At 48.3% G+C, this 11,451-nt stretch overlaps 3 protein-coding genes across 4 annotated transcripts; 1 reads left to right on the forward strand and 2 right to left on the reverse strand.

The window, feature by feature from the left end:
- The first annotated feature begins 310 nt into the window (after nucleotides 1-310).
- On the forward strand, nucleotides 311-1,267 carry LOC6530227 (extensin). Its single transcript, XM_002091128.3, has one exon. It carries the CDS (start codon nucleotides 585-587, stop codon nucleotides 1,179-1,181), a length of 597 nt encoding a protein of 198 aa, XP_002091164.1. The 5' UTR covers nucleotides 311-584; the 3' UTR covers nucleotides 1,182-1,267.
- Nucleotides 1,268-1,905: 638 nt separating this feature from the next.
- Nucleotides 1,906-2,674, reverse strand: LOC6530228. The gene is made up of 4 exons (XM_002091129.4): nucleotides 2,397-2,674; nucleotides 2,261-2,346; nucleotides 2,074-2,206; nucleotides 1,906-2,018 (listed from the first exon to the last, which is right to left on the reverse strand). The coding sequence occupies exons 1-4, from the start codon at nucleotides 2,503-2,505 to the stop codon at nucleotides 1,957-1,959; spliced, it is 390 nt and encodes a 129-aa protein (XP_002091165.1). The 5' UTR covers nucleotides 2,506-2,674; the 3' UTR covers nucleotides 1,906-1,956.
- Nucleotides 2,675-2,778: 104 nt separating this feature from the next.
- LOC6530229 (nucleoprotein TPR) lies at nucleotides 2,779-11,281 on the reverse strand. 2 transcript variants are annotated; one of them, XM_039373357.1, is made up of 5 exons: nucleotides 10,983-11,281; nucleotides 4,213-10,351; nucleotides 3,830-4,116; nucleotides 3,638-3,771; nucleotides 2,779-3,567 (listed from the first exon to the last, which is right to left on the reverse strand). In XM_039373357.1, the coding sequence occupies exons 1-5, from the start codon at nucleotides 11,131-11,133 to the stop codon at nucleotides 3,280-3,282; spliced, it is 6,999 nt and encodes a 2,332-aa protein (XP_039229291.1). In that variant the 5' UTR covers nucleotides 11,134-11,281; the 3' UTR covers nucleotides 2,779-3,279. The 2 variants fall into 2 exon arrangements, with proteins under 2 accessions (XP_039229291.1, XP_002091166.1); XM_002091130.3 differs by having other exon boundaries at nucleotides 3,830-4,158.
- Nucleotides 11,282-11,451: the final 170 nt, after the last annotated feature.

Raw genomic sequence — 11,451 nt, forward strand, 5'->3', positions numbered from 1 at the left:
ATCATTACCGTATTCATAATTTCCAATTTGGATACTTCTTGTGTACGGGTTAGTAACCCCATAAAAAGCCGGCGCCCCATAAATACCTTAGTGTAGATCATGGAACCCACTGACCGTCCCTGGCCCACCAACGCAATGTGCGAGTTATACAATAAATTACAATTGAGCATCGCAATCGACCATTAAGGTGAGTGCTTTTGGCAAATATTGGCCGAAAAGGGGCCGGGAAGACCCAAAAACAGAACGTGACGACGACGGCCCCTCCCTTCGATCTGTTTGCCTGTTTTCAGTTTTCAGTTTCGTTTTCATCAGCCGAATTTTGGATTCGAATCCGAATCGGAAACGGAATCCATGTCCACTGGCATCGAAAACGAAACCGAAATGGGCACAATGCGCCAGCTAATTTGTATGCATCGCGGTTTGCTGGCGGGGATTGAAGAGCTCCGCGTAACGCGATTGGGAAGCCATCGGAAATATTATGCAAGGGAGGGGGACCTACACATTTATGAGCTGGCGGATTCATATAAAACGCTCGACTGACCTGCAGCAGTAGCTTCATTCGCAGCCGAGCCATCGACATCAGCATGCAGACGCAGTGTATCCTCCTTCTCTTGGCCGCCAGTTTGGCCATATGTGTGGCGCGTCCGGAACCACCTAGATCCCGCTATGGACCGCCGCCACCCCCAGCTCCCCAAAAGGAATACGGCCCGCCGGCTCCGCAAGCACAGCCTCTTCCCGTTTACGGACCACCAGCAGCTTTCTACGGACCACCAGCTGCCTCGGAAGCGCTCGTGACTAAGAACGTTTACGTGCATGTGCCGCCAGAGGAGCCAGAGTTCTATCCGGCCTCGTCGCCCATCCAGACGGCCGTTCCCAAGAAGCACTACAAGATCATCTTCATCAAGGCTCCCAACCCCCCGACCCCTGTGCGCCAGGTGCTCCCACCCCCGGTCCAGGATGAGCACAAGACTCTTGTGTATGTTCTGGTGAAGAAGCCCGAGGAGCAGCAGCCCGTCATCCTGCCCGCTCCAGAGCCCACAGAGCCCAGCAAGCCGGAGGTGTACTTCATCAAGTACAAGCAGCAGCAGCCCAAGCCGGCCACCCAGTACGGCCCACCACCATCCGCCCCCTCTGAGGAATACGGAGCACCACCTGCCCCGCGCACCGTCGAGCAGTTCTAGTTTGTAGAGTCGTCTAGGTCCACAGCCCATGAATGTAAATATTATTTATGATCGCTGCCATTAAAGAGAGTTTAGAGAATGCGAAATTAGCCGGATCTTAAATTCCTTGGGAAATTAATAAAACTTATTTCGGAGGTCACTGTTTTACATAAGAGCTTTTGTCATAAACGATCCATTCGTTTCGGATCCTGAAGTCTTGAGATACAAATCAGTGCATCTTAACATTGACACGTCAATATTGAATTTTCTGTGAAATGAAGTCGCACTCGATATTTGTTTTACTTACCAGGAAGCACTCATTGAATACAAATGAGTTGCCCACCCAAGATATTGGTTACCGATAATTGGGAAAGCAATAATTTACATTGCTCAATTTATTATTAACGTTGAATACATCATTTCATTTTTTATTTGGTTACTTAGGACAAGACCTCAATTAAACAATGGATTACAACATGGATTTCTCTGACATAATTTATTAATTTTAAAAAAGTATAAAAAAAGTTTATAATTTTAGAAATTAAAGCCACTGTATACTTTTGGTTGTAACTAAATCATCTTGTATAGATGGTAACATAAAAATTGGTCTGAAAATTCCAAAAATCTAATTTAGCAAATAAAAAAGCCTACAACTTCGAACTTCGCTAAATATTTTTTTCCCATACTTCCCTATAGTGTAGATCGAAATTGTTATAGTTTTAAATGCAATTTGGGACAATTAATATACATAGACAAGAATTATTTTATTTAACAAAATAGTCTAAAATATACAAGCTCATGCGTCCTTTAACCGATCGTAATAGGAGTAGACCACCAACCAAAAGTACAAGCCTAGAACTGGAAAAGGAATTGACCAAGCTCAAAACGGGCCAACCTAAATAATGCAACTTACGGGATTGGAGAACATCAAAGACTAGATATTCACTCATGATGCCTTCTGTGGCCACAAACACGCCCTCGGCAACCAAAATAAGGAATCGGAGGCAGGAAACTGAGAGGTAGGGCAATAGAAAATATCTCAGGCCCTGAAATTAGACAGCTTTACATGGTGCGCGATCCGAAATATTATGGATACCTACCAGAACTGCTCCGAGCAGTAGGAAGATGCAGCAGATGACGTAGATACCGCTCACCACGAGGGAAAGAAGTCCCAGCAGGCTGTCACCTAAGAGAACCAGTTATATCTTCCCGATTCCTATAGCCCGGTCTACTCACGATCAACAAAGAAGCGATCCAGTCCACGGATCAGCACCTCAACGATGGCTATCAGAATGCATCCGCACTTCAGCTCCACGCAGCAACAGCAATTGTCCGAGTAGATCATTTTCGGCTTTTTGGGGTTTCTAAGCCACTTTCAGATATGAGCCGCCTGGCCAACTGACTTACAACAGCAGGTAATTATGTTTGAGTCTTCAATTCAGATCACGTTTCATGTTCCACTGCGCACTGCATAATTAATTGGCTTGCGTAGCTTAGGCCAATTAAGGTCATTGCCACCAAAGGGCAGTACAAGATTAACCATCGGCGGTAAATTTTTACATTAGAAGAATTGCAATTCTAGCAATTCTAAGATAATTGAATAAGATACAGTAATATATATATTTATCTTTCACATATATTAGATCAGAAACATCAATGGAAATTCTTTAAAATACTTTAAAGACAAAAATATGGTTTGAAGTGTGAAGGTAAATTACATCTATATACGTTTTAACACTATTAAACTGAGCCACAACTTATGCAAGGAGTAAACCATTTTGGAATTTCGTCTCAGTTAGCCAATAGTCCAGAGTGCTGGGAAAACACCAGTTTAAAATCCTTGCCCAGAAAGGTGTATCAATTATTTGACAAATTAAACACATATTTATTAAAAAGTCTATGGCAGAGTTAATGTACAAGAAGCGAAACTCTTTGCGTCTTGGCAACTGCAGAAAATCTGGACTCGCAAGATGGAGAATGTTCAGTAATAAAGTAGTTGTGGCTCGACTTAAACTAATCGTTATTAAATGCGAGGAGACTTATTTCTAGCCCAGTAAACGCAATGATTATAGTCAGCCTAAAGCGGACTTTCGTCTGCGGGTCCGCCGAACTCCTCGCCCTAGGGGAATCGTCCCCCGCTGTTGAAGTTGTTCGGGGAAGGACGTCGAATAGGACGCCGGCTGCGAGCCCGTTGCGCAAATCGATTATTGTTGGGGGGCATCTGGTTTTGCTGCATGTTTCCCGGCGACGTGTCCCGTTGCCAGACGATCCGCTGCGGCCGGTTTTGGTTGTTGGGGCTGCCTCCCCTCATGGCGCGATGTCCTCGTCGCGTGGGCACCGCGCTACGCAGCGTGCGAAATCGCGTATTCTCCGACGGCGAAGTGGCCTCCGCCTCCCGACCCTCCTCCTTAAAAAGAAAGGTACAGCAATCAATTAAGAATTTAGGGAAAGTGTTACTTTGCTCAAGGAGTCCTTACCTCAACACCCACCGCCTGCTTCTCACCCTCGGAGGAAACGCCGTCGGCTCCTTCGTTGTCCTCGGTGGGGTTACCCTCGGCAAGATTGGCTTGGTTGTGGGACACCTCAGATTGGCTAGTGCCCACATTTGGATCTAGATAAAATGAATTGATTAGTTTTTCGTTCCATTTATACCATTTTTTGTAACCTACTATCATTTCCTAGTGGCTGAGAGTCTTCTCCTTGCCCAGCAGCCATTGTCTCCTCGGCGAATGCTTCATCTGCTTCACTGACGTTTTCTGCTCCTCCAGCGTGATCAGCCTCGTCAGCCGCTTTGAGGGCGTCGCTTCCGCTGCTCTCTCCTGCCTCGCTCTGCTTTTGTGGAGAACTGGCTGTGGCGGCTCCCGTATCGCTGGGTCCTGCGCTTTCATGGGCCGCACCATCGGCCACCTCGGCGGTGCCATCGACCTCGGCGGTCTCCAAGCGGGCGGGCTGCTCACTAAAATTCGAGACTTGAGGTGAACTCACGATTTCCACTGAGCTGTTGTATTTAATTCAATTATTAAAGCTTCTCGTAGACAGATCTTAAACCTACCTATCGTTGCGTCGGGCGGCAGCTGTGGACGTTGAGGCGGCTGCCTGCTTCCAGTTGGAGGCCTCCGCCTGCGGCAGAGTCACCGGGTTCGAAGACTCTCCACTTCCACTGGTGATGGCCTGACTCTGGTTATTCTCCTGAGGGGAAGCGAATGCGGTTGCGATTGCCTGGTTGTCTAGCGATTGACTCTCTTCCTGAGCCTGCATGTGCTGCTCCGGCACTTCTTCAATGTCCACCTCGTTGTTGTCCTGGGCATCCACAGCGATATCATTGTCATCGTCAGCACCTTCGTTGTCATCCATCTCGTTGTCCTGCTCGTACGAATCCTCGTAGCCCTCCGGTTCGGCTTCGCCTCCGTCAATGGGACCATCGTCGGCATCGGCCAGAACATCCTCCTCGTCGTCGGAGTCAACCACTTGAATGTCATCCTCCTGATCGCGCTGCGAGGAGGTTGGCATCTGATCGACATCCATTCCGGAATCACCAATGTGGCCGGCGGATAGCTCTCCGCTGTGCATGGGGCCACGAAGTCTCTTAGTCATTTTGGACATTTTCTCGGCAACACCCTCCTCATTGGTGGTGGAGGAGTCACCCTCAATGTCGCGCGGTCGCTTAATGCCTTGAGATGAGCAGCCTGCCTGGGTGGTCGTCACATTGCTGCTGGACGGGGTGTGCCTGCTGTGGCTACTCACCACTGTGGAGGAGCTGCTACTGCTGCCAGAGGTGCTGGGCTGCTGGCTCTGACTCCCGGCATCCTGGACACTGGGAGCAGTGGCAGTCGGGACAGACGTAGAACTGGATGAAGATGAACCTTCCACGCGCGGCGACACTAGAGCCACAACTTGCTGTTGGGCTCCTCCTACAAACAACTGCGAATCGTTCTGCTGCGGGTGCTGGATACTTTCCGCCTCCTGTGAACTTTCGGCAGCAGATGAGGCACCCATCGGCGGAATAGCAGCGACAGCCACAGATGCAGAGCTGGTGGACGGCATGTAATCGGTATGTGAGGAAGTGGGTGAGGAGGAGGCCATCGATTCCAGGGCGGCACTTCCAGTGGTGTGAACCTGCTGCTGTGGTGGCACCAAAGCGGTTTGGGCTACCGCCGAGCTGCCGCCGCTAGCAGCAGCAGATGTTGTGGAAGTGGATGAAGACGAGGATGACGAGGAGGTGGATGTACTGGATCCTGCCGGGGGCTGTTGACTCGTAGGCAGAATGGCGGCCGTGCGGCTGTTTTGAACCGAAATGGGTCGTATGCTTGCCAAAGGAGTCTCCCCTCCACGCCAGGGAGTAACGGTGGCCGATTGTTGCACCGTCGCCGATCCAGACATTGGCTTCACGTTGGCAGTTCGTGGAGAGCTTTCCGATATATTGCCCTTCTCGGCAACTGAGCTGGTCGAGGGTTTGGTTGACTGCTGAGATCCCAGCTGACGGGTTAGCTGGTTAATTCTCATGTGAAGCGATTCGTTCTCACGGGTGAGTCGCTGGTTAATGTCCTTGTTGGCGGCTATGTTCTCCTGCAGCTCTTTCTCTAAGCGGGCAATTGTCTCGTCGTATGAGGATTTGGTGCCAGCGAAAGCTGTTTCCTGGTTGGCCAAATCAGTACGAGCCACGGTTAGGTCTACTACAAGTTTGTCCAACTTGGCCTTATATTCCTGTCGAACGGCACTGGCATCCGTTTCTGGCTCTGTGCGCTTTTTCAGCTCATCACATTCTTTGGTAGTCTTTTCGTGCTCGTCTTTAAGCGCCCGGAGTTGATTATTAACCTCCTCCAGCTCGCTGCGAACCTTCTCCAGTTCCGCTGCGGACTCGGCTCCACCGCCTTGAGCTTGAAGGCCCATATAGCAATCCTTGTAGCGCTTGGCCAGTTTGCGAAGCTGTAGTTCCTTGGTGTCCTTATCCGCTATGGCCTTGTCCTTCGTCTCCAACTCCTCGTTGGCCTTCAAAAGCTCTTCCTCCTTCTGCAGTAGTCGATTCTTCAATTCCATGATATCCTGCGTCTGGCGCGTGTTGTTTTGCTTGAGGTTGGTGAATTCGTCCACTTGCTTCTTGCGCGCCTCGTCCAGAAGTTGGACGTGTTTGTTCAGCGTTGGAATCTCTGTATCCATGCGCTGCTTCAACACAGCCAGCTCATCCGATTGCTTCTTGTTTAGTTCTTTCTCGGCGGTTAGCAACTTAGCCAGATGCTCACGCTCAGCCTGCAGACGCTTGAACTCCTCCGGGTTGCGATTGCTCTTCTCAACCAGCGCATTGGCACGCTGCCGCCACTTGATAGCCTCGGTGCGGAGCGAAGTGTTCTCCACATTAATCTCCTCGATCTTCGATGTCAGTTCCTTGTTGCTGCACTGCAGCGGGAACAGTTCCTTTTCCACGCTGCTGATACGATCGGTAAGTTCGGCGACGCGAAGGGTTAAAGCATTACGCTCCTCTCGCAAAATGCGGTTGCTATCGGTGATGGCGTTTAGAGTCTCAATCTTGCGTAACACCTCCTCGTGTTTGTTGGCCGACACCACGTCCGTCTGGCTCTTGGCACGCTCTTGGTTCAGATAGCCATTCAGTTCGTCAACCTTCTTTTGTTGAATGGCGTGCTCCGAAATCAGACGAGCATTTTCCGCCTTTAGAATGTCCAGCTTGGCAGCGAACAGATCCTTCTCCTTACGCAAAAACTTGATGATCTTTAGTAGCTGTTCGTTGTTCCTTCCCTCTTCGGCAGCTGCCAGTCCAGAAGCATTTAGGCTCTGATCTGCGTCCATTGCCGACTCATTTAAGGAAGAGTTCGGGTTTTGGCTTTGGCTGGCCAAAACAGTCAGTTTCGAGGCCAGGGCTTCAATTTGATCATGCAAATTGGCGTTCAATGCATGCAAATCAGCCACTCGCTTCTCTGACTCCTCTCTCTCCTTGTCCAACAGCTTTTGGGCCTCGGCATTCGAACGCAGGAGTTCATCGTAAGCGGCTTGTAATGATTCCCGACCTGACTTTAATTGGCTGAGTTCGTCGTTGGCTTTGAAGAATTCGGCCTTGTACCGGGTTAGCTCCTGAATATCTGCAGAATGTTGTACCATTCCGTTGGCATACTTCACCTCCACAGCACTTAGGGATTCAGCCAGGTTAGTGTTTTCGGTACGCAGCGTGCGAATGGTGCGATTAGCTTCTGTAAGCTTCTCCAGCAAGCTCTTTAGTTCCTCCTGGGCTGACTTCAACTGACCCGACTGATTGACAGTCTTGCTCTGCTCGGTGACATTGGACAACATGGCCTCCGCTTCCAAATCGCTTATACGGGTCTTCAGTTCAGCTTCTGAACTTTGAAGCTTCTTGATTTCCTCCTCCTGCTTGGCCACCAACTCGCCGTGAAGATCGTGCAGACGCTTGATCTCACTTTCGGCACTTTGAGACATCTTGTAGAACTGCTCGCCGTGCTCACGAGCCTTTGCCAGCTCCTTAGTAAGCGACTCTATCTCCACCGTAGCCTGGTCCAGCTTTAGCTCGAACTCTCGGGCACGTTTATTGGCTGCAGCGATGGGATTCTCATTTAGTGAGGGCGTCAGGCTTTCCTGAAGTTTTTTGCTTAATTCATTGACTTGATTGACCTTCTGAGCCAGTTCTTCGCGGACCCCGATTAGCTCCGCTTGCCACTTTTCTGCCTGCTGCTTTTCTTCATCTTTTAACTTGATGGCCGTCTCCGCCTGCCGCTTAAACTCGTTAATTGATTCTCGGAACTTCTCCTCCTCCTCTTGGAAGTGACGACGCTGAGCAGCCAGTTCCCGCACAGTGTCATCTAATCGCTGCTCTAAACGCTGACGGCCTTCCATCTCAGATCGCTCAAGGTTCGTCTTGATGAATTCCAAACTGTTTAGAAGCAGTGACTGGCTCTGTTGCTCCCGGTGATAAGTCTCCTTCTCGATCTGCAGTCGAGCAGAAGTGTCCCTAAGAATGCGGTTCTCTTGGCGTAGGCCGTGCGCCTCTGAATCTGCCGCTGCGTGCTTACGGTGTGCGGCCATCACTTCGTCCTTGAGCAAATGTACGGTTTGCTCGTGTTTAATAATGGTCTTCTCGTAGTTCTTTGTACGCTCTTCCAATGTAGTCACCTGCTGCTTGTAAGTGCCTATATTTTTGTGAAGTAGTTCGATTTGCTCTTTTTGGAACTCAGTGGCGTTCATCAGCTTGCAGTTGCTGCTGGTTAGCTCCCGCACTTCCTTACGCATAGAGTCGAACTGTTCTTGGGCTAGTGCGTCGTTTTTGCGCTTTTCGCTAGTGTAATAGTCGTAGTTCTCCTTCAGGGAAGCGTACTTCTTGATCTCCTCTTCTAACTGCTGCTCCAACTGTTGCACCCTCTTTTCCAGTTTGCTGTTCTCCTCAACCTTGGTTGCCGACTGCGTTGAAGTTTCAAGTACAGAGTCGTTAAGCTCCAGATTGGAGTCGTCCAGATCCACAGTCTTCTGACCAAGCTTCTTCTGAGCTGCGAAGTAGAACTTCTTGTAGCGTTCGCACTTGGATAGCAATGTAGTGACCGTATTGTTCTTTTGCGTTAATAGTTCTTCCATTTGAACAAAACGCGCATTGAGCTTGGTTATCTTTTTCTCAGACTGCTCCAGCAAGAACTTGTCTTGGTTCTTTTCGCTAGCCTCCAACATTTCTGTGAGGTCCCGGGACATATTTAGGAGGTATGCATTTCTTTCAACCAACTCCTCAATAGAACTAAAAGTTACCAAGTTTTCGTTGATCACACCTTCGCTGGTGGTTGCCTGACGAGTTGGTTGGCTACGTACTAGTTTCACTCCAGCCCTTATGCAGTTCAATTCATCCAGCAACATGCACACCTGTCGGCTGAGATCGCTGTGCGTCTGTTTCAGTTTCTTATTCTCCTTTTGAGTGTGATTAAGGGTATATAAGGTTCTGTCCAATTCGTGCTCGATGTTGATCTTCTGTTCTAATAATTCTTCATGCTGCCGCAAGAGTTCACTGTTGGTCTCCTTTATTTTGTGGTAATCGGAGTTCTGTTTTTCCAAAATCGGAGCGGTCTCTGAGATCTCTGAAAGGATTGACTTGACCTGCAACTTCAACTGCTCAATTTCGCGGTTGCGCATCTCCAGTTCTTCGCTGTTTTTGGCGTACATGGAGTAAAGCTCGGTAAGCGACAGATCGGAGCGCATAAGGCGACTGGCCACGGCCGCACTGGGAGCCAACTTACATATGGCGCTTTCCAAAGTACTTGCTTGGGCCTCTTTCAGCAAGTCGTTGGCACTGGCTAGCTCCCGTTGCATATCCTGAATCTTCTGATTTTGCTCCTGTAACTCAGCAGTGTGCTTCTGTTTCAGGGTTTCCATTTGTCCCTCCAACTGGGCACACTGCTCCTCGGTCTCCTCTAGCATACGTTTCATTTCGGAGATGCCTTGCAGGAGCTCCTCCCGCTGGACCAGATGATCGGATTCGGTGCTCTTGAAGATTTCAAACAGCTTCTCCTTGGCATCGAGCTCTTTTTTCAGCCTCTCCACATACTCTTCCGTGGCCTGGTTCTGCTTGTAGGTGACGTCGTTTTGGGCTTCAACCTTACGGGTTAATTCCTCGATGGTCTTGACGGCCTGTTCGTACTGTTCCTGCATTAGCTGTAGGGAATCGGTCTTTTCCTTAAGGCGTGACTCTAGTTGCATGGTGTTAAGTGAGTGCTCCCGTCGGATGTTCTGCAACTCGGCGTTGCTTCTGTTGAGCTCTCCGCTGATCAACAAAATCTCCTTGTGCAGCATATCGCGTTCGCTTTCCATGCGGCTCTCCTTAAGCTCCAGAGCCACTTCCTTACTCTGAATCTCGTCCACGCGAGCAATGGCTTCGCACTTGGCTGAAATCGCACTGCTTAGCTGCTGCTGGTAGGTGTGCAGATCCTGCTTCAATCGTTCCAGCTCCGCCTGCTGGCGCTCGATTACCTTCATCAGCGAATCCCGTTCCTCAACAGCTGAAGACTTCTCCTTGCGCAACTGAGATACATTTTGCTCGTAGCTGGCAATCGTTTCCACCAGGTGAACCCGTTCTGAGGACACCTGATCTAGCTGGGTGCGCAGCTCGCTTACATTTAACTCAAAGTTGTTAAATTTGGCTAGATAGTCCTCCATTTTGTTCTGCAGCTCTTCGCTTTTTTGCTCAGCTTCGGCTGTAAATAGAGGACAATATAAATAATCTTTTCGACTGGATATAACTAACCCAAAAGTATTTTATGGTAATCAATAGATAAAGACGAATGTGACTGCAAAGGGATTTTATTTTTATCAAAATTAGTTTAATCTAAAATGATTGTTTTTTGGCAGCGGTTGTCAGTAAAGATGATTTTCATTGACGCTAAATGTTTTCCGATATTTAGTCAGCTTTTAGAGCCAATCGAACAGGGTTTCATATCGGAAGTGTCACAGAAATCCCTAGAGATTCAAATTTTCTGCTAATCAACTGTTTTGGTGGGAAAATGTGCGGCCAGTGTTACCACACCGGCGGCAGGTGGAAATTAATAAGGGAAAAAAAGGTTTGTGCGGGCAGCCATTGCTTTTCAAGTGCAACAAGCCGTAATTCGAAGTTGAAATTTGTATACAAACTATATAAATGGCTCAAGAGTATTTAGACAGCAAGAAAATTTATAATTGCGATTGTACAAGTAGTACAAGTAGTACAATCTGAGCCGGCAAACGCCGAAAACATAACGCCCTCAGTGGGTACAAGCATATGCATATATTTAAGTTATACGCGAAATGCTGTGCACAATAAATATACAAATTAAGGCTATGCAAACTTACCCAACCGATTGGCGGCCGCTCGGTTTTTGCAGTACTCATCTGAAAAATTGTTGATGTACGCCGACAATTTCTTCTGGATGTCTTCCGGCACGAGTTTTAACTCGTCGGGCTGAAGTACGTTGTTCAGAGTTTGTGGACCGCTGAGATCCATGTTCGCAGTTGATCCTTGTCAAGCAGTTATACAATTTATGTGGAGCGGTGCGAAGTATACAATATATGCCCAATTATTTGCGAAATTTGCATTCAGCCGCTGTTGAGACGCGAAAAACGAAGTGACCGTCGGTGCAGTAGTGATGGAACAAAATCGATGTTTTTCGATGCTATCGATTGTAATCTCACTATTTCGATAGCAGTATAACAGCCTATTCACACATTTGACTTAAAACGAAGGGCTTGTTTTATAGTTTTTAAACGTTTATGTTTTTTTTTTTTTGTATTTTGTACGATTTATAGCAACACCATTAGTTTT

The sequence above is a fragment of the Drosophila yakuba genome, chromosome 2R (assembly GCF_016746365.2).
Source record: "Drosophila yakuba strain Tai18E2 chromosome 2R, Prin_Dyak_Tai18E2_2.1, whole genome shotgun sequence".
NCBI classification, from domain to species: domain Eukaryota; kingdom Metazoa; phylum Arthropoda; class Insecta; order Diptera; family Drosophilidae; genus Drosophila; species Drosophila yakuba.